Source organism: Apostichopus japonicus, chromosome 16 (assembly GCF_037975245.1).
Source record: "Apostichopus japonicus isolate 1M-3 chromosome 16, ASM3797524v1, whole genome shotgun sequence".
Lineage (NCBI taxonomy): Eukaryota > Metazoa > Echinodermata > Holothuroidea > Aspidochirotida > Stichopodidae > Apostichopus > Apostichopus japonicus.
The window spans coordinates 18,737,942-18,759,980 of record NC_092576.1 but is presented as its reverse complement, the minus strand read 5'-3'; the positions used below and the strand labels follow the sequence as shown (position 1 = coordinate 18,759,980).

At 36.0% G+C, this 22,039-nt stretch overlaps 1 protein-coding gene and 1 long non-coding RNA gene across 3 annotated transcripts; one reads left to right on the top strand and one right to left on the bottom strand.

The window, feature by feature from the left end:
* Positions 1-1,898: 1,898 nt before the first annotated feature.
* Positions 1,899-7,440, bottom strand: LOC139982736 (uncharacterized). Its single transcript, XR_011798317.1, has 3 exons — positions 7,400-7,440; positions 4,399-4,551; positions 1,899-3,637 (listed from the first exon to the last, which is right to left on the bottom strand). It is a non-coding gene; the product is annotated as an uncharacterized lncRNA (long non-coding RNA).
* Positions 7,441-11,302: 3,862 nt separating this feature from the next.
* On the top strand, positions 11,303-19,227 carry LOC139983125 (proline-rich transmembrane protein 1-like). Of its 2 annotated transcripts, none has more exons than XM_071996496.1 (4): positions 11,303-11,431; positions 14,981-15,009; positions 16,298-16,429; positions 17,476-19,224. In XM_071996496.1, exons 1-4 carry the CDS (start codon positions 11,425-11,427, stop codon positions 17,617-17,619), a joined length of 312 nt encoding a protein of 103 aa, XP_071852597.1. In that variant the 5' UTR covers positions 11,303-11,424; the 3' UTR covers positions 17,620-19,224. The 2 variants fall into 2 exon arrangements, with proteins under 2 accessions (XP_071852597.1, XP_071852595.1); XM_071996494.1 differs by having other exon boundaries at positions 11,340-11,431; positions 14,963-15,009; positions 17,476-19,227.
* The last annotated feature ends 2,812 nt before the right edge of the window (positions 19,228-22,039 follow it).

The window sequence follows — 22,039 nt, the reverse complement described above, 5'->3', positions numbered from 1 at the left end:
CAAGTATCAGATAGCTCAAAGAACGTCGTTAATTCCAACACGTTACAAGACTGTAAGATAGCTCATGTAGTACGACATTAATTCCAACACGTTACAAGTGTATGAAATGCTCAAAGTACGACACTAATTCCAACACGTTACAAGTGCAAGATAGCTCAAAGTACTACATTGATTCCAACACGTTACAAATGTAACGGTGTACAGAAGTAGATGAACTTCGCATTATATCTTAACTTACAGTTCACATATCATGTGTTCAATGATAGCTTATGGCATCATTTTAGTCTTGACATGTCATAAGAAATATGACATAGGTACTTTTTATCAATTCTGGCTTTCATGATATTCAGCTCTTAAGTATGCTGAATATCTAGATTGCTCCTTAAATGCTAAATTGATGATGGTGTCGGTTCCCGAATCAATCTTAAGGTTAATCTGTTGTGTTATCAAACATGAAAACCTCAACCAAAATAACGTCTTACAACTTTTTCACGTATATATATATATATATGTTTACATGGATCCAAAATCGGTAACCGGGTACCCAAGATTCGTAACCCATCGGTTATCCAGGTACCCGGAAAAAATTGTTTACCCTCGTGTATCACGATTTTCAAGAAATTACATATTGGATTCCATAATAAATGAATGATATTCTCTACTGACAATGTTTTCTTTTTTACATACGTTGGTGTTAGATAAGGTATAAAACCTTCTTCAGTCATTTCTATTTGCTTTTGATTCTTTCATTAACTTGTTAATAACTTCATATAAGTAACATCACTACTAACATCGCACTGCCGCAGCTGCATTAGTTTGCTCTCCACGTCTATTGGATCAGACCATATAAATATCAAATGTAGCTCTTAAACAGTTGTTACTACTGCTATCTATTATTCAGGCCCAGGGTTCGCATTAGCAGCGAGATTACGCGATTCGCGCAATTTGATCGCATTTGGAATAAACGTTTAGTAAAAGGCCGTCTATAATCCCGTCCATAAACCATTAACATTTCGTAAAATTCCTTGTCAGCCTTTCCTTCTATGAAATAAACGAATGAATAAATAATCATTGTGAGAATTCTTTCAATTTCTTCAGCATGATAGCCTAAGACCACACTGAGTCAATGAGAAATCTAGCTAAGCCTAACCATCTGTTTATTCGCTGAAATTGTCACGCATTATAAGGATATCCACGGAACACTTTCATTATTTCTGTTACATTCGATTACATGGTTGCCTAACACCAGAAGACGTCAATGGTGTAAGCTAGCCTAGCCATCTGTTTATTAGCTGAAATTGTGACGCAGTTATAAGATATCCATGGAATACTTTCGTTATTGCTGTTATCTTCGACCATATGGTGGACTGACACCACATTAAGTTAATGGGAAATCTGCTTAACCATCGGTTTGCAATTTAATAAATTACAATATGCGTAGGATTCAGGTAAGAATTTCTAGATTAAGGCAAATATGCCATCAAAAACAGAATGGATGAACGGACGGACGGACGGACGGACGGACGGACGGACGGACGGACGGACGGACGGACGGACGGACGGACGGACGGACGGACGGACGGACGGACGGACGGACGGACGGACGGACGGACGGACGGACGGACGGACGGACGGACGGACGGACGGACGGACGGACGGACGGACGGACGGACGGATAATTACCTGGGTATAGTATGCAGTACCTCGGGGACATATAACGTCATGGAATCAAAGGACATGATAGGCTGTGATGATTGTATGTAGAAACTTAGCTTTGCTCAATAGTTGTTGCTATAATAGGTTAGTCAAATAAAGTAATGTCACAAACTTAAGTAGTGTTTTTTTTAATTATAAGGTTTTCCCGTTTTTGTGCTTCCCTCGTTTATCACGTCCATCAATTAATTCCTAGAAAACGCTGTAACAACAAACAAGTTAATAAATACAAAAGCAACTATACATCACAATGTAATACACAAAAACAGATAAAATACAAATAAAACAATAAACTCTTGTCTTAATCTTGTTCAGTCAATTATCATGAAAACAGTAGTACGTTTGTAGTACGGTTAAAACGGTAAAGAGGGGGGGGGGGGGTTAAAAACATTCGATTATCAACATTGGGTACAAGGTGAAGTCTTGTTTTTAACGATATATTTACTACTAATGGTAACTTTCTACCATTGATATTTATTGAGAATCTTTCTGGAATTAGTATTCACTTTCTGGAATACCATGACTTAGTAAATTCAATTAAGTCATCTTGGCAATTGGTCATTGATTAAATTAACTACAACATTAGTTATCCTCTAAATAGTTTCAACAATGTTCTATTTTCTGGCTGGGTTCTCGAAAGTTATCTATCTACGATCGTTTACTCCAGTAAACTTAACTGAAGTGTTCGGAAACAACTAATCCTTACAATAGAATATTGAATGTTTACTGCATTATTCCTTTTATTTATTGTTGTTCCATTGACGTTCCTGTGCGATGGTTTCAGTATCGTCTGTTCTACATAAACACTCACACATACAGATATTAACATTAATATATTTCAATGGTAAGTAAATAAAGGGTCTCTTATCAGTAAAGGTAGCATGAATTATAAACATAATGTATAAACATAATGTTAAAGTCTTACTTCATTACTTTTCTCTACCTACAAATACGATGTTTCTTTTTATATTGATTTTTCGTTATATGAACAACAAAGAGCAAAAAAAAATCCAATCATGCGAAACAGAAAACGCTGTTATAATAAAAAGTTAAAGAAATACAAAGGCAACTACATCATACAGTAAATAAGAGAGATAAAATACAAATTCAGCTTGAAATATATAATGAGTGTAGACTAGATCATTTTGAACACTGTTTCCAGACCGACCACAGCACACTTCGGAACCTATCACTGTACAAATGGCATTCGATGACTTCAGTCATATACAAATTATTAGAATGGTGTGCGTCTGTTTATGTCCTCAAGTTGTGGATATGAAATGATAGCAGTTTATGGACCAATGACTTAAGATATACTGTACATAGGGAAGTCGTTAGAATGGATTACATGGTTGCGTACAGGTTTGTAGGGGATTCTGGAAGACAAAAATAGAGTACATTGTATTGTGCTTTACATTGGCCCATGTGTATAAAGTTGATCAAATGAGTTAATACAGATGACTATATAATCCAAGGACACTCAGTTATAATGGTAAAAGAAATCATTGACACCAAATAATAGAAATATCGATATTTGAAAAGATCATCAAAACATAAACTGGTTCTTATTCAGACTAACTATTTTTAATCAACAAAATTATTTTAAAATTTACTCGATTCATTCGGTTTGCCTCAGAAAAAAAATGTGTAACATCTAAGTAGTAATTTTTTTTTTTTAAAGGAGAAAGAAACAGAGAAAAACAAGTGAATAATGAGATGTCCTTTTTCTTTCCATACGTCTCCATTAATAGTAGTCGAATGAGGAGACGGTGGCGGCGGTGGCGACGATACTTATAATTTGAATTACCACGTAAACAGTGATCCAAACAATACCGATACCAAGGGAGATCTTCGACCACAATTTAGCGCTTGCAGATGCTTGCTCGGCACCTTGTATGTCACCACTAATGAAAAGGCTTCTCACCTTGACATGAAATAAACATGAAAAGATATAAAGAGACATTTTATCACTTGAAAAGGAAGACGGGTATAGCTGTCACTGATATATGATATACCTGCGTATACCTGCACACACGTACTATAATGGATCTGCTTTATATGATGAATATCACACAGGGCCGTAGCTACAATTATCATGCGAACAGGTACCTTCTTCCCTCCTCAAAACTGTCTGATAGATGCCTTACATATATAACACACGCACGCAACGTCGTACATACAAATAGATTTGAATGATGAAGATTAAAACACCATTTTGAAAAAAAAAAATCATGTATCACTAATTAAAGTCCATGACTCTCCCAATCACATGGGAAATTATTTTTCTCTACAGAACGAAGGTAGGTTATGCTCCTGCGTGGACCAACCTTCTCCGCACACTACCCCTATTCATACCCCTTGCCTTACCTACTCTTCCCTTATAAATGCTACATCATTTACTATGTGCACTATTTTCACAATGCCAAAAAAAAACCTATCAGACTGGATTTTGGGGTCCAGTTTCAGGATCTTTTTTTTTTCCAAAATTGAAATGATGATACTTTTCGCCGGCTGGTAAATATAAACAGGGATTGTATGGGATTATAGTACTATTTAACTGGTAGCATATTTATGTACAACACTGGAGATATTTAAAGTAGGAAACAAAACATAGGGTTATAAATCTGATCATTCTGTACTAGCCAGGAATATGCTAGAATGACAATGATCCTCATAAATACTTACTTTAGCTGCAAATACAATAGCCACGATACCAGTAGGCAAGAAACAGAAAATGGTGACCAGAATTGCAAATACCAAGTAGTCATTAGGTTGTACCTGGGTTGTACGAACAATTGTGACAGGAGCAGGCTGCGTGGCGGCAACGGCAGTGTTGACCTATATACGGAAAATATAGAAAGATTAGCAACTTTGCATAGCAAACTATACATGTAACAAAATACATCGGGGTACTCTCGGTCATTAGTATATCATAACAGTATTATGTCTGTAACAGTGTTATGATATCATAAATAACCAATGTTGAGTAATATGATCTCACGCATACACACTTCCCCACATTCCAGCTCGCTTTAAACTACACCAGGGCCACCTTTGCTCTATGTTCAATCCTGCACTCGCCCGTGTTCTGCTGGTATGGAGTAAGAAAATGCCAATCAAACAGAGAAATATTTATAACCTTAGTGAGCTCAGGACTATAATAACGCAAACTATATAGCATTAAATAGGTTGCATTACCGTTGCTGCTGTTTATAAAGGAGAGCCAAACGTTTCATGATTGTGGAAAACTGTATTTAGATGTCAAGTATATGTAGGATTGTCCACATAAATATCAGCATTTAATAGTAAGTATGTCGACTAACGACTCGCTCAGCGAGTCATATTTGAAACTAACATGCCGAGGACAGAAAAAGAGAAGAAAATACATCAACCTAAATGTATATATATATATATATATATATATATATATATATATATATATATATATATATATATATATATATATATATATATATATATATATATATATATATATATATATATATATATATATATATATATATATATATATATATATATATATATATATATATATATATATATATATATATATATATATATATATATATATATATATGGATGGACGGGTAGACGAGTGGACGGGTGGACGGGTGCAGTATAGGGTGCAGTACCTCGGGGACAATTGTAACGTCATATGATCAAAGGACGTGGTGTGGGTTGCGATGATTGTATGCAGAAACTAAGCTTTGCTCAATAATTGTTGCTATCATGTCAGGTTAGACAAATGAAGCAATGTCACAAACTTATTTAGTGTTGTTTTAAGTTTTTCCGTTTTTGCGCTTCGTTCGTTTATCACGTCCATCAATTCATTCATAAAAAACGCTGTAATAAAAAACACGTTAACAAATACAACAGAAACTATACATCACAATGTAAAAGAGAAAACAGATAAAATACCAATAAAACAATAAACTCTTGTCTTAACTTTTTTGTCAATGATCATGGAAACAAAAAATACATAGTACTGTAAAAAAGGTAAAGGAGAGAGGGGTTAACAAACATTTGATTATCAACATTGGATACAAAATGAAAACTTTTTTTTAACGATATATTTACTCCTAATGGTAACTTTCTACCATTGAAATTTATTGAGAATCTTTCTGGAATTAGTTTTCACTCCCTGTAATATCATGACTAAGTCAACTCAATTAAGGCATCTTGGAAATTGGTCATTGATCAAATTAGTTACAACATTTGTAATCCTGTTAATAGTTTTTACAATGTTCTATTTTCTGGCTGGGTTTTCGAAAGTTATCTATCTACGATCGTTTACTCCAGTCATCGTGTCATCCTTAACGTAAATTTTATTTGAAGTGTTCGGAAACAACTAATACATACAAGAGAATATTGAATGTTACTGCATTATTCCTTTTAATTGTTGTTGTTCCATTGAAGTTCCTGTTCGATGGTTTCAGTATCGTCTGTTCTACATAATCATTCACACAGACAGATTGGTTACATTAACATATTGCAATGTTAAAGAAAATAAAGGGACTCCCATCAGTAAAGGTAGCATGGATTATTATAACATCATTTTTCTGTACAAAACTATGTAATTCATAGAAATATGTTCGACTGTAACTGAGAAATGTATTAGCTTCCTTGGTTTAACTTGCCCTAATTTTTTATATTTAGCTGATGTTGTCATGAAAAAAAATCAATCTTTACCTTGTATTATTTTCTCTGCCTTCAAGTACAAATGAAGTTTTCTGTCTGTTTAACATTAACATTAAATATCATTATTATTGTTAAATACTATGGCATTAAGGATAATCTGATTCATGTTCAGTCTAACTATTTTGAATCAACGGAAGTATTTTGAAATTTACTTTCTTCAATCGGTGTGTTTAAGTAACAAATATGTAACATCTGAATAGTATATTTTATAACAAAAAAATGTAAAAGACAGACAAAAAAGGAGCGAATAAGGAGATATTAATTGTCTTTCCATACGTCTACATCAATCTTAGTAGTAAGAGGATGAGGAGGCGGCGGCAGCAGCTACAACTCGAAACATCACGTTAATAACGATCCAAACAATACCAATGACAAGAAAGATCTTCGAACACAACTTAGCTCTTTCAGCCGCTTGCTCTGCACCTTGTATGTCACCACTACTGAACAGGCTCCTCACCGTCACAAGAAATAAACATAAAAATATACAAACAGACATTTTATCACTTGAAAGGAAGACAGTGTTAAGCTTTACGTATTAAAATATTCATTAAATCTATTGTCATCGTCATCGTCATCGTAGTCGTCATTGACATGATCGTCGTCATAGTCATCTTTTATCGGCATTGTAATCGTTATTGTCACCTTCATCGCCATTGTCATCAATATCGTCATGGCCCTCGTCTTTGGACCGTCATTATCATCACCATCATAACCGTCATTGTGCCTGCAATCGTCATCGTCATAGTTGTTTTCCCGTAGTCTGAAGGGCAATTCTCCGCTTAACTATCACCCAGTGGCAAAGCAAAAGTTTCGACGTTGCCATTGACAGGTGCGCCATTGTGTGTTATATACCATATGTTAATATTTCGTGGCATGAATTATGTATCATACGTATGTAAATACACTTGGTTTCTACAGTTTAATGTTAACAAATTATTCACTATTTCATTTTTATTTACAAACTTACCAGTCATAATGAATAATGTCCTCGCACTCAGTAAAACCTGCCAATTGGTGAGAACGGTGACGTTGCGAATGGGTTATAGGAATGTTATATTCAGCCGTGGTACGTTATCGGTATGTGAAAGTACGATTGAAAAGAAACTATATAGTGGTAATGTATTTTTCTAGTATGGTATCGACGATTCCATTTGAGAAGACGTTATTTTAGTTGCGTTAAGTAAACTATTGTTATTGTCATTTCAATAAGGAAAAGTGAAAGGAAGCTTGAAAAGTATTTGGAACTTCGAAAGGTGAAAAATGGCGGAAACGATGTCAAAGCAGAATGTAGTATCAGGAAGCTTAGGCTTCCTAGAACTGTCCGATTGCAAACTTTACGGTAGCCTACATGCGAACATTCTTCGCTTTGGAGCTGCATGGACAGCGCAATGTAAACAACGAAGAGTCGACTCTTCTGCTGTTCGAACAAGAGTCTTGTGTTACACAAAGACCACGAAATCACCGATGCACTACATATGTTACGGTTTAGAACTATTTTTTTAAACATATTTAATTTATAAACAATTTCACCGAAAATTATAGGAAGAAATTAATCTGTATTCAAACGCGGCTTATGTTGTGATTACTGTAGGAAATGTATGCAGCGTGGGCTATTTCGCAATCTGGATTTGCCCAGATAAGGTCACGTTCGCTTCTGTTCAAAGTATATTTGAAATATCCGTCTAAAAAGGATTGAAAAATCGTTTCGCTGTCAAAGGCAATATTAGCGTTCTCATTCTTTATAAACATGTTTGTGAAAATTGTCGTTTTTTAAGGTGACTTCTAATGGCTACCAGACATTTCCTTTCAGTTTGTTTACATTTGTTGTTGGTTATGTCCAATCAATCCTGTTTTGATAAGAATATCAAAGGTGGTTTATTTCTTCAGGTAGAAAAAAGTATTCATTTTGTTTAATGCTATACTAATTGCTGTGGTTATAATTGAAGAACATAAAACCAACTTAATGATTGCCTTCCTTATTGCATTTTATGAATGATTGCCCAAATACCGGAAGTTTAATTTCAAAGTTATGGGTCTTACTGTCGTGATGCTTCAATTTATACTTCAAAACAAGCGGTTGTAAATCTATTCAAGTCTTTGTTAGTAACAAAAACAATGCTTATTGAAGAAAACACATTTTCTTTTTTTTTTCTTCTTTTGTTTGCATTTGTTTCAACGAGTCCAGGATATCCAACGTTTACAGAAGCAAATACCCCGTAGTTGAGTAAAAGTGTTTAATCAACAACTGTGTTAAAGACAATGCCCACCCGACCCCGCCACCCCCCCCCCCAGTGAGCAAAATATGAACTGCCCAGAAAAGGGGCAAATTTATGCCCAGTAAATTGGTGAATACTTTTGCTCATACCATGGGCACATTTTGCCCATAGGTTGGTGTGGTGGTATAAACGGACCCAACGCAATTTTGCCCAACTTTTTTAAGAGTGCATTCAGATCCTGACATCAATATCTATCCACCCCCCCCCCCAGTAGAGTTGTACGCCTATCCGTTACGATTCCTTATCCATGTGCCTCCCCCATTCTCCGTCACAGTTGCTTCCCCTTTCTCCGTTACGGTTCCTTATCCATCCCCTTGTCTCTGCCCCATTTTCCGTTACGGTTCCTTATCCATCCCCTTGTCCCTCCCCTCTTTCTCCGTTACAGTACCTCATCCATTACCGTGACCCCCCCCCCCTCTTTCTCCGTTACAGTTCTTAATACATCCCCTCCATTATTTAATCCTTCATTCACCTCTGGTACTGCCATAAAAGTTAAGCACCCATGCAACTATAGATCAGTTGTGCAAACTTTGAGTTTGTCTCTCTAACCTTGGAAATCATGGGCGCGTTACTCGGTCTAAGGTAAGATATATCGTAAGACAGTGACTCATTCATATATATATATATATCTCATTAACTATATTTAGTATATTTAGTCATACAATTTAACGAAACTACTGCTTTATTCAAGTATTTGGATTTGACAACTTTACACAAAGCAAACATAAAAGCTAAAAGAGTTTTGCTCTTTTTATATATTTAGTCATAAAATTTAACGAAACTACTGCTTTATTCAAGTATTTGGATTTGACAACTTTACACAAGGCAAACATAAAACCAAATGGGTTACGTTCTTCTCCTGCCCTATATATCGTTTTTAATATATTGATTGGTGTTGACTTTTAATTGAAGGAATTGATTAGCTTTCTCCACCTATCGATTGTTAAAGAGTTCAAGAAAGGAACAGACGAAAGAGGAAGTCACTCAATATGGTTTTGTCGTTGTTATGACTCATGAATACCAGACGCGTTTTAGCACATTTAAGTCTTTATTCTGCTACAACTTTTTTCATTAACTACTAGCTTCTGTTTGTTTCAGGTGACTTTCAACAGCGGGGATAAGGTCCTCTCATATATACTACTTCAAAACACGCGAACTGGCAGCATGAACAGTTCCTGTATCTCTAACAGACACTAATTTTTGTTTTGTTAGCTTTTAGTTCAATGTGAAAAAATGAAATCTTTTATAATCGTCATTTTGAAACATAGAAGGAAACACTCACAAAGTCATGATTAACGTCACTCAGTATGCTGTTGCCGATGAATTCTCTAAGTCCGTCCAAATCTTTGAACATGCTCACGGAATGTGGTGTAGTGTAACACCTGCTATTGCAGATAATTTACAGTACGTTTATGAATCGTTAACCTTTGACAAAGAAATGATCTCTTTGCAAGAATAAACGTATAACCCATTTTTAAAGTGTTACCATTATACATTGACAGGAAACTTGTTTTTGTGTCTCTTTCTTTTGCTTAATTTTGAACTTTTAAGAGTTATGAATATATATGTGAATTAACAGTAAAAAAAGGTATTAAAAGAAAATTAATAATCATCACAAAATATTAGAAACGTACAAAATATTTATTCCAACCATTTTTTTTAATCCGGGATATCCATGGTATTGAAACGTTTGTGTAAATTTTCAGAGAAATAAAAACTTAACAAGGACGTATGAAACGCCGTGTTCAAATTTATTCAAAAACTACAGATATCTTCAATTTAATTCGAGATATCTACAATTAATTTCAGATATCTCGAACTAATTTAAGATATCTGTAATTGTTTTCAGATATCCTCAAATACATTTGAGGTATCAGATATTGCATTTTCGATATCTTGAAGTTTATTTAAGATATCTCAAAATTTAGGATATCAAGAAATAAATTAAAGATATTAAGCAGGGAAATTTATCTAAGATATCTCAAATTGAATTCACGATATCCAAACTTGAATTAGAGATATCAAGAAAAGAGTTCGCGAATCCAAATTCGAAATAAATAAATCCTAAATTATATTCGAGGTACCAAAATAATTAGAGATATCCAAAATTGAATTAGAAATATCAATAACTCGAATAAGAGATATCCAAAAGAACTAGAGATACATCACGAATTCGAATTAGAGATATAACAATAATTCGAATTATAGAATTTGGGATGTAATAATGTGTATAGAACCGCCAGAGGTGAACAATGTTGTGTGACACCATCAAAATTGGGGCTATAATATTTTGTATTTCATACATGTAGTTCCATCGTTTCATGGGCGATTTATGGTAAATCAAAGAAGCATGATTTCGACATTTACCTTTTTGCTGTAGCAGTATAAAGATCAAGTCTGGTACCAACAGATTTTGAAATTCGTTGTAAAATAGCTTATTGGTTACCTGAAAGTTCTTCCCTCAATGTCTCACGAACACCATTGTTTTCTGCTGAAGAGGAAGTGACGTAATTGATATTTTACAATGAATAGCCGGCATAGTACGACATTGTTAATACTTCCCTTTCCATTTTCGTTTTGTTTAAGAAGACACACTAATTTGCCGCCAGCAAGATAATCCTAAATATATTTAAACAACTCACTATGTAAACTAGTTCACAACGAAATTAATCATACTAACAGCAGCTTGTACTCTTTGCCTGAAAACGTTCCCGTGATGTCTGGTGAGTAACAACTTGAATTCCTTGCATGAAAATAAGTCAAAAGCTTTATAATGCATTGGTCAACAATATGATAAAACCGTTAATTGCATGGGTTGTGTTTCATTTGTTGAAAACAAGTTGATAAGAACAACGCAGGCAGTGAGAGGAATAGGATTCTTCCATCATCTGAGTTGTGTAACCACTGTGAGTATATTCTTGTGATTCCAGATATGTACTAAGCTAATATAATCAGAATCTGCATATATGAGAGACTTTTTTCATCGACATCCAAAACTGTCAAAGTTTTAGGTAACTTTCAATTGTAATGACCATTGTTTGAAAACTAACATTTTACTATTTCAATCACTCGATCGCAAATGTTATAACTGTAAATATTAATAAGCATTAAAACTAGCCTGATATTAATTTTTCAATCAAAATTTATCGAAAACAGAAGTAGCTTTACTAAAGCAAAAATTATAGAGGCACCCTGCACTGAGATTTAACACACCCTTCCAATTTTGATTGAGCGAACAAGCAGCATGTACAATAAGGTGCCATTTAACGTGACAGTCAGTGGGCAGTTATCGTGGTCCACCTGCACGAATATATAAGTTATTTCTTCTAATTTTGATTAAGCGAACAAACAACAAAACTTATCTCAAAAGTCTCTGATAAATGAGTCCTATTAGAAACTCTCACATTTATAGTAAGAAGCCCCGTAACGTAACAGCCAGCGGGCAGGTATCGTGGCCCACCTGCATAGATATAGAAGATATTTCTTGCAAACATTTTTTTCAATGCAAGGGTCTATCAATTACGGCAGCTCAGTAGGGCCATAATAAAAAAAAAAAAGGAAATCGTTTTACTGACTTCTTTTTTTGGTCTTTTTCCCTTTTTTCTCGTATTTCTGACTTTTCCCCCGTTTTTCTGATTTTTTTTCTCGGTTTTCTGAAATTTTCCCCCCGTCTTTCCGACTTTGCCTAGCCTATACTTGCAATGTGTTTGCATTCGCGTTGTAACAAGGAAAGCCAAACGCTTCGCCTGTCTATGGTCAATGTAAAAGTACTGCTGCAATGGCTGCTAGCTTGTCTAGGAAGCAATTGCTTACATTTTATTTCAGGCTCGGATATTCAAACTTTTTCGTTTTTTGTTCGTTTTTCTGATAAGGCAAGTTTGAGGCAAACTGCGTTTCAAATTTCAAATCATATATGAGTTTTCATTTTGGTTCCATGCTGATAAAAGGTGCGTCGATCGTCTGTAGATGTCGGCTTACTCGTTAGCTAGTCCTAGCTTCCTTACATCCTCTGTCCGTCACATACCAAACAAGATATTTCTACGTGTACAGTAGCACATTATACATACTGCACCAATGGTACAGGGTCAAGAAAAACAAATCTGAAAAACGAAAAAAAGTCAGTCTGAAAACCGAAAAACAAAAGCCTGAAAAACGAATAAAAAAGTCTGAAAAGCGAAACGAAAAGTATAAATAACGAAAAACAAAAGTCTGAAAAACGAAACAATAGGCCAGAAAAACGTTAAAAAAGTCAGGAAAACGAAACGAAAAGTATAAATAACGAAAAACAAAAGTCTGAAAAACGAAACAATAGGCCAGAAAAACGTTAAAAAAGTCAGGAAAACAAAATTGTAACTTAGAAATGCGAATTTTTAACTAAAAAAAAATCGAAAAAAAAGTCGAAAAAAAGAAATAAAAAATGTCTTGGCCGTATTGAGCTGCCGTAATACGGCCATGATTTTTTGATTTTTCTCTGTTCTTCTGCCCTTTTTTTCCCCCGTTTTTCTGACTTCGTTTTTCGTTTTCTGAGTTTTTTTTTCTCGTTTTTCTGACTTTTCCCCTGTTTTTCCTACTCCCCCCTCGTTTTTTTCCGACTTTGCCTAGCCTATACCTGCAATGTGTTTGCATTCGCGTTGTAACTAGGAAAGCCAAACGCTTCGCGTGTCTATGGTCAATGTAAAAGTACTGCTGCAATGGCTGCTAGCTTGTCTAGGAAGCAATTGCTTACATTTTATTTCAGGCTCGGATATTCAAACTTTTTCGCTTTTTGTTGGTTTCCTGATAAGCCAAGTTTGAGGCAAACTGCGTTTCAAATTTCAAATCATATATGAGTTTTCATTTTGGTTCCATGCTGATAAAAGGTGGGTCGATCGTCTGTAGATGTCGGCTTACTCGTTAGCTAGTCCTAGCTTTCTTACATCCTCTGTCCGCCACATACCAAACAAGATATTTCTACGTATACAGTAGCACATTATACATACTGCACCAATGGTACAGGGTCACGAAAAAAAGTCTGAAAAACGAAAAAAGAAAGTCTGAAAATCGAAAATAAAAGCCTAAAAAACGAAAAAACAAGTTTAAAAAGCGTAACAAAAAGCCATAAAAACGAAAACAAGTTAGAAAAACAAATGTGTAACTCAAAAATACGAATTTTTAACTAAAAAAATCGACAAAATAGTCGGAAAAACGAAAAAAAAAATTGTCATGGCCCTATTGAGCTGCCGTTATAAGTTAAGCATTATAGCAGAAAATGTATTTTGTCATTGCTGCATGAGTACTTTTTAATATTACAAAAATTACAAAAAGGTACACTCTTATTATCAAAAGGGACACTTTTTCAGCCTGGTTTTCATAGAAGAGGAGGGGTGTAGATAATTGATCAATTAATATTGTCTACTGGTTGTTGTAGAATCATTACGTTGTCGAATGTTTACCGCGGCAGGTATTTAATGTAATATATAAGATATATTGTATTTTACCTCCAAGATCCTGACAACAGTCTCTACCCACTTATTTGCCCGGAAGAGTCGTATGCCTCTCTCTTTGTCCATCCCATGTCCGTCTTATTCTCCGTTACGGTTCCTTATCCATCCCCTTGTCCCTCCGCCACTCTCCGTTACGGTTCCTCATTCCTCCTCTAGTCCCTCCCTCATCCTCCGTTACGGTTCCTCATTCCTCCCCTTATCCCTCCCACATACTCCTTTACGGTTCTTTATCTATCCCCTTGTCCCTCCCCTGTCCTCCGTTATGGTCATTATGCATCCCCTTTTCTCTCCTCCATTCTCTGTTATGGTCCCTTATCCACCCCCTTTTCCCTCCCATTTCTCGTTACGAATCCTTATCCATACCCTTGTCCCTCCCATGTCTTCCGTTACGGTTATTTATCTATCCCCTTGACCCTCTCTCATCTCCGTTACGGTTCCTTATCCATCTCCTTGTCCCTCCCATTCTCCGTTATAGTTCCTTTTTCATCCCCTGTGCCTTCAATATTCTCCGTTGCAATTCTTTATCCATCCCCTTGTCCCCCACCCCACCCCGTTCTCCGTTACGGTTCCTAATCCATCACCCATTCTTCTTGCCGTTTCCAATCATTACTAAATCTTTCATATCATTAAAGCAGATAAGTACCTTCGTCGCACATACGAATGACAGATACTTGCCCCCCCCCCTTCCCCACACCCAACCTCCATTTTTATTAACGATTACACTGGACAATTTATATCTCGTTCAATCTCTGCCAATTCGAACATCAGTAGATTTCTTGTTATTTTCAGATCCAAATCCTCAGCATGGCAAGTCAGGGGTAAGTATGCGACATGCATTTGTTAGTAGAAAGTAGGTGTTAAGAGGAAGTTGTAGACAATTGGACGATATTGCATTTAAAGAGAGCAAGAAAAAAAACCAAACAATCATATTTAAATATGCAACCAAAAAGTTTTGTGTGATTCAGCTGTGATTCAGGAAGTCGAATGTTTAACAAGGCTATTATACATTAACAATAATAATAAATAACTTAAAACGACCTGGTGAGTTTATGTACATACACATCCACGAAGGTTTCTTTATTGAAGTTGATGTAATAGATGAAACAAATCAATTGTATCACTCACCATGGTAAGGCAAGGGTAAGTATGTGACATGCATGTGTGAGTAGATAGTAGGTGTTAAGAGGAAGTTATAGACAATTGAACGAAATTGCATTATAGAGCAACAAAAAAAAAACAATCATATTTAAATATGTCACATCCTCACATTTCTGAAAAGTCTTTGTTATTTTATGAAAAAGTTTTGTGAGATTTTATGACTTACACCAAAAGATATGTCATGTGGATCTCATATTTGTCAAGGGAAGTACAAGAGATTTAACATCTGAAGAATTTGTGATTATATATTTTTAGATTTGTGAAAAAAATGTAATTAATTTTCATTGAAATATATTCACACATGTTAAGAAAGTGAGGATGTGACATCACACCCTCACAGTTAGTCTTTCTACACCAGTCATTTTCAAAGAAATTTTTATATCTTCAAAGCGTGATATCTCCTAAACAGAGCTTGCTATCATGGTAGTTTCTTCACTGTTCTCTTTGCCTTTTTGAGTTCTTTCATAGAAGATAGACATGTCAGACACCTGAACCAATCCTTTAACTGTACAGTTGTAGTAGTAAGACAAAACAGTAAAACCAAACGACCTGATGATTTTATAATTGAACCAAGGGTCGGGATTGGATGTGTGAAAGTTGGGGGGAGGGATTTTCCCCTTTGAGAAATTGTTGGATTTTATAAAGCCTCCATTTGTAATAAATTCTGTCTGTTAGGCTGCACAATGAATATGACTGTTAAACATTAACGATAAACACGTTGTATAATCATGCATGCATGTGTTACCATTACAAACGTTACATTACAAACGTTCTTATCTTTGCTCAATGTTAACAATGTTTCAAACATGAAGCTTACATCAGAGTGTATCTCACCTCAATGTTTGAAATTAAATCAATATCGCGGTAAGTTTACATAGGCCTACATTATATCAAAATAAAATGACAACTGTATCTCTTAACCAATGATAAATTATGTATTCTCTCTAGGTGACTCCAACCACAGTAACTATCCCTCGTGATGCTCAAGTTGAGCCTAATAATTACATGGCTCTGGCTATTTTTGTAACGATATGCTGTTTCCTTCCCACTGGTATCGCAGCGATTGTGTTTTCTAGCAGAGTAAGTGATTTATCCGTTTTCATCCTTATACTCTACGAAAATGAAATGAATAACGCCTGTCAAGAAATTTACTAATCTATTGCAAAAATCCTGCAGTATAAGGTTGCGACTAGAGGGCATGCACGAGTTCTATACGGTATTTTGTAGTATACTTTTATTTTTCTGTTTAGAGCTACTTATAGCCCTAACGCATAATCTTAGCATGCAACAGAATGCAATACTTGACATCTAGAATGACAAAACAAATCTATAGGGGGAGGCCACCTCACATAAATGTCGCCCTCAATTATCAGAGGGCACCCCCGCTCCATTATTGAATATTTCATACGCCTCTGGTACTTCGGTGAAAGTTCAGCCCCATATATTTAGATCAGGCGGTGCAAACTTTAGGTCCCCTCCCAACCACCTTTGGAATCATGGGCACGGCACTCGGTCAGAGTTAAGATATAAGCTACTATAACCCAGTGACTCGAGTATATATCTCTCATTAACTATAGTCAATATAATTAGTCATACAATCTAACGAAACCAATGCATTATTCAAGTATTTGGATTTGGCAAGCATAAAAGACAAAATAGTTACGTTCTTCTCCTGCCCTATATACCGTTTTAAATATATTGATTGATGGTGACTTTAATTGAAGGAATTGATTAGCTTCCTCCACCTATCGATTGTTGAAGAGTTTAAGAAAGGAACAGACGAAAGAGGAAGTCACTTGATATGGTTTGTCGTTGTTATGAATCATGATAAACTCATTATACCAGACGCGTTCTTGCACCTTTAAAAGAATAGTCCAGGTCAAAACATTATTTGTCAGTGTGTAACTATGACGTCACACCTGTTTGCTCCAATTTCACTTTTGGTTATAAAGGTGGCAATTTCAACTGTCAATATCTCAAAAACGGTGCAAAGGAATTAAATGCAAATTTAACTAGAGTGCGAAGATTACGTTCCTCTTAAATATATCAAATTTTGACCTGGATCATTCTTTTATTATTCTTTTTACAACTTTCTACATTCACTACTATCCTCTGTTTTTCTTCAGGTCAAAGATCTTTTCAACCGTGGGGATGTAGATGGGGCCCAAGACGCTGCAGCAAAAGCAAAGAAGTTGTCTTTGATTTCTGTTGTTATTGGTTTAATCTTGATAACAATCTCTGTTATACTTAACATTACCATGAATACTTAAAACTTGCTGCCACATGAAGAGACTGGGGGGGGGGGGGGACGGGTGCAAGTTTGGAAATGTCCAAACTGCAAGTAAACTCTCAAACCGACCCTATCTGGTTTGAGGGAGAAAAAGATTACTGCTCCGTATATCATGTCTCTGTTTCATAGTTTTTTTTTTATTTTGGTTATTTGTATATCACTCAGATGGTTATGTAAAGTTATTATAGCTAATGTAGTTATTTTGGCTTACGAGAATACGTGATATTTGGTTCTTTGACGTTTGACCTTAGACCCTATATAACGCCATTCGTCATGCAGGCACTACAACTCATACCCAGGCCCATATCTACCAAGTGTAAAGTTAATCGGACCAGGAAGTGATATCTGTGTTTCCACTTACATAACATTATTACACAAACAGTGACGATATATATTTTTTGTCTGGCGAAACGGTCGCTGAGAAACGCGCAATTAACTTACTTGAACTGTTTATTCATTCCATGACAATATAAAGTGTTCCACAGAAGTGTCTAAACTCCAAAAACCTTAATTTTGTGGATGTAATGGTAAATATGAATAGTTTTATTATTATAAGCCTACTGATATTTACGTGCATTTACATTTACAGAGCTTTCAACCACGTAGTCTTAAGAATTATATTACTTAAAGCCTGCCAATAATTCAGACAGACTGAAACTCATTTGCACCGACCCACGTGATTATGAACATATATGTAACTGGATATTTCTTGAACGTCATTTAACCTCACCAGCTTATCGGACAGGGCATTTTTTTAGGGCTAGCAGATGGAACTATGGGCACTTATCAAATTACAAGTCCGCATTCTGTTAGTGACCGATTACAACACCCTCATCAAATCCTGTTTTAGTCTTATCTCGAAGGATTTTGCCTTACAGACAATCCATCTGTAGGGAAATCCGATTTTCAGGGCTTTTCGTCAAGCCCATCACTTTAGACTTCACCTCACTTCAGTGTAAAAGGATGATATTCTATGACGGTATTTCTGTTCTACTCTCCCCCCCCCCCCCTTTCTTAACGACAAGTTGCATAGATGAGAGGAATTGTCTGGAAGAAGATTTGGATACATTGTCCTTGTAGTTCTTATTTTTTCTTTCTAACCATGTTAAAATTGTCCTCATTTGACGTTTTCTTCTTGTAGAAATCTGATTTACCATTTCACTAGTTTCTTACCAAAAGCAACGTTTGTTACGTCTTCTATGTATTGTTTTGTTATTCTGTGCACTCATTGTCATCTTACTGATGTTAAACATTACCCTTAATTTTTGTGAGACAGTGATTGTTTCTTCATTTGATTAAAAGTATGTCATAGTTAAGTTGCCCAATTGATAAATTTTCAATTTTTTTTGTACCCCATTGATTTTCTAAATAAAGAGAGGTATCCATCTATATATCAGTTTTATTTATCAGTATTATATATCAGTTTAATCAGCTCGGAGTCAACAGAACCAGTTGCATGGGGTGGGGGTTTCCGGCCTCCATCCCCAGTCGAGAGAATGTTCAGTCGCGTATGTTTTTCTTAATTCAGTCGGGGAAGAATAATACTACTCATCCGGACCTAAGATTTAAGGGTATAGGAGATTAAAAACCAACTTTATACATTAATCATAACGTTTAGACCTAATTATGGATCTAAGTTACAGCCTATATACAGATCCTCCAAAATGACGTCTACATTTTTATCTTGTTTTTCCAACGAGTCGGCTAAAACTTTCCCATGCAGGGCCAAATGTTCCCTCCTTTATAAACTCTCGGATCCGCCGCTGGAACTTCCGTAAAGGTTCATACCCTTCCGAAACCTGTTGGGGAATTAAGAACCCCCATACCCCATACACTACCAACACACGTACCTGCGTCGTTGAAATCCGCCGGTTGCACCCTGATTTAGGATTTACCAACTCCATGCTTATAAATGTAACTAGCGCCAGCTATTCAATAGAACGAGTATACTTGTGCAAAGGTCAACAGTTGAACTGATAACCGACAGCCCAATGCACCTTTCAACGGTAGATTTGTACGTAATTCATACACAAACTTAATGCAGAAAAAATACTCCACCCAGAATTAAGCTACTTCCGGCTTGTCGCTTGCAGCATATTGAACAAACAGCTCACGCAAAAGCGTCGACCTAAGCTAATATTTTACGTTAATTCTCAACGTTAGGCAATGAAGGGCCCAATTAATTTTTCGGATTGTAAAGAATTCTTCAAATTAAATAAATGCAACGAATTGTGAGGGACTTCGAAGGAAACATGTAAACGAGTGGAAAGCGAAAAGGAATCTTGAACATATTTTTATGAAATTAAACTTGGTTCCACGAAACAGTTTGTTGCTGCTCGATAAGTAAAATTATATAGGCCTAATTTAGATTCTTTTCGGAAGTCAATTGTTCTTCTTCCATATTGACTTTGATGTTGTATGTTTACACCTGTCTCCTCTCAGTCAATCTGATAAGTCCATTTAAAATAGTCAGAAAGTACAGTGGAATTATATTTTGGGAAATTCTGTCCAAAACCGTTTTGCAGATGTGATATGGAACAAAAGTGGGGTTTGACATATTTTCCAACCATCTGTACCATCACCTTGCTATGGTTGTTTCATTACTGTGAGGTACCTTTCAATTAAAAAGGAAGCAATTTTTCGAAGATGTTTCACTTAGCTTCAACGTTTGTTGATTTAAAATAGCCTTAACAATTTTGACCTCAACATGACTTTGCAGTGTTTGTCAGTCTTTATTATTCACTGAGCACTTGACTAAGGTGACTGTATGGCTCTATATGAATGTTTTCACCCCTCCCAAGCAGTCACATAGCCAGGTTGGGAGCCTAGGTGGTATGTCCTCTTCCTTGTCCAGACTACTGTTTCCCCAAACCTTTCCCCTAATCCGTTCCACCACCATGTGTACGAAAATTTCATAAGTAACAGGACATGAGTATTGTGCCCCTCCTGTTATTGGTGTCTCTTCCATAAACTGTTGTTGCCCCTCAATCTAAGAGTATCAAGCTCAGCGTCATGGCCCTGGGGACCAAATATTTCTGTAAAGCCGTTTCGTCTATATTTAGGTCTACTCAATTTAAGCATGTTAACAATAAAAACGGTTAGGCTTCGTATACCATTTGTAACTAGTTAAGAGACTTACGTTGGATTGCACAACATTTGACAACATGCATGCCAGGATATTTGTTTCCACCACTTTAGAACAGCTGTGTAAGCACGGCTAAATATCCGTAACTTGTAATTCAGTTTAATTAGTATATTCTACTCTCTCAAAACTCGAGAGTAAATATGGTGCTTCTAATGTTTCTATATGTGAACATTTAAAAAGATTCGACGATAATATCTGGATTTCGTCCAAACCTTTGCATGAGTCATTGTTTTGGGTGTAAGAAGATGGCGCGATCGAGTGACCTTCAAATCGCTAAAATGCCTGACACGGTTGTCAGCTGGTACGAAGCTGCTACTGTGTTGGATTGTTGTGGCATGTACGTAGGCTATACATGGATAGGTCTGAGTATAACGATTTTATTCATCTTTCGTTTGTTAATATTGTTCACATTGTAAGTTGTCTTGTTACGACCTACGTGGTAGTACAGCAGAGCTTCAACAATGGCGTAATTGAATAAAAAAAATGGATAGGAATGCTTCTATTATTGAAACCTATTCCAGCCCCAAACAGACATTAAAGCTAAAAAAGCTGCGTACTCGAGCAATTTAGCTATACACGAGGACATGTATCTTATACGGAGAATAGAATAAGCTAAGCGTTCCGTCTAGCATGCGTTAGCGGCATATATCAACACAGTAGGTATATAGACAATCAGGTGTTATATGTTATACCAGGCTTGATCTTTTAACAGGGTACAACAATATGATGACCTTGTGACCTTCTGTAGCTTGGTTTATTTTACACGTCACCTTGACCTATGCCATTTAAAATCAACGTAATAAACACATAACAGTCAGCGTGGTTGTTTGTGTTGCTGGCAGCAACTGAGAATATTGGAAGAGGGGGTTGGAGGGTGGGGTGGGGTGTTTGATGGTGGGGGTGGGGGAGATCCGCAGCTCCTCATTCCCTGTCATAAAATGTCCCAGTTTTGTGTAATATTAGGCTAACGAAATGCTACACCTTCCGTAGATCTCGTCCATCGACTTTTAATACGATCTGGAACTAAGAAAACGTACCAACCATGTAGGGTCATGTGATGTGCTCCCAGGCGCAACTAATATATTATTTAACCCTTCGTCAGCTCGAAATGATATTTAAGCGTTACGCAGGCAACATAACGCTTCTTTAACGGGTTATTATGGTAAAATTGAGAATAGTTGCTTAGTTTTGGATGAAAATAACGTTAAGATTTACTTTCTGTCTAATAAAAGGCTGAAGAAGACTTGAGTTGCAA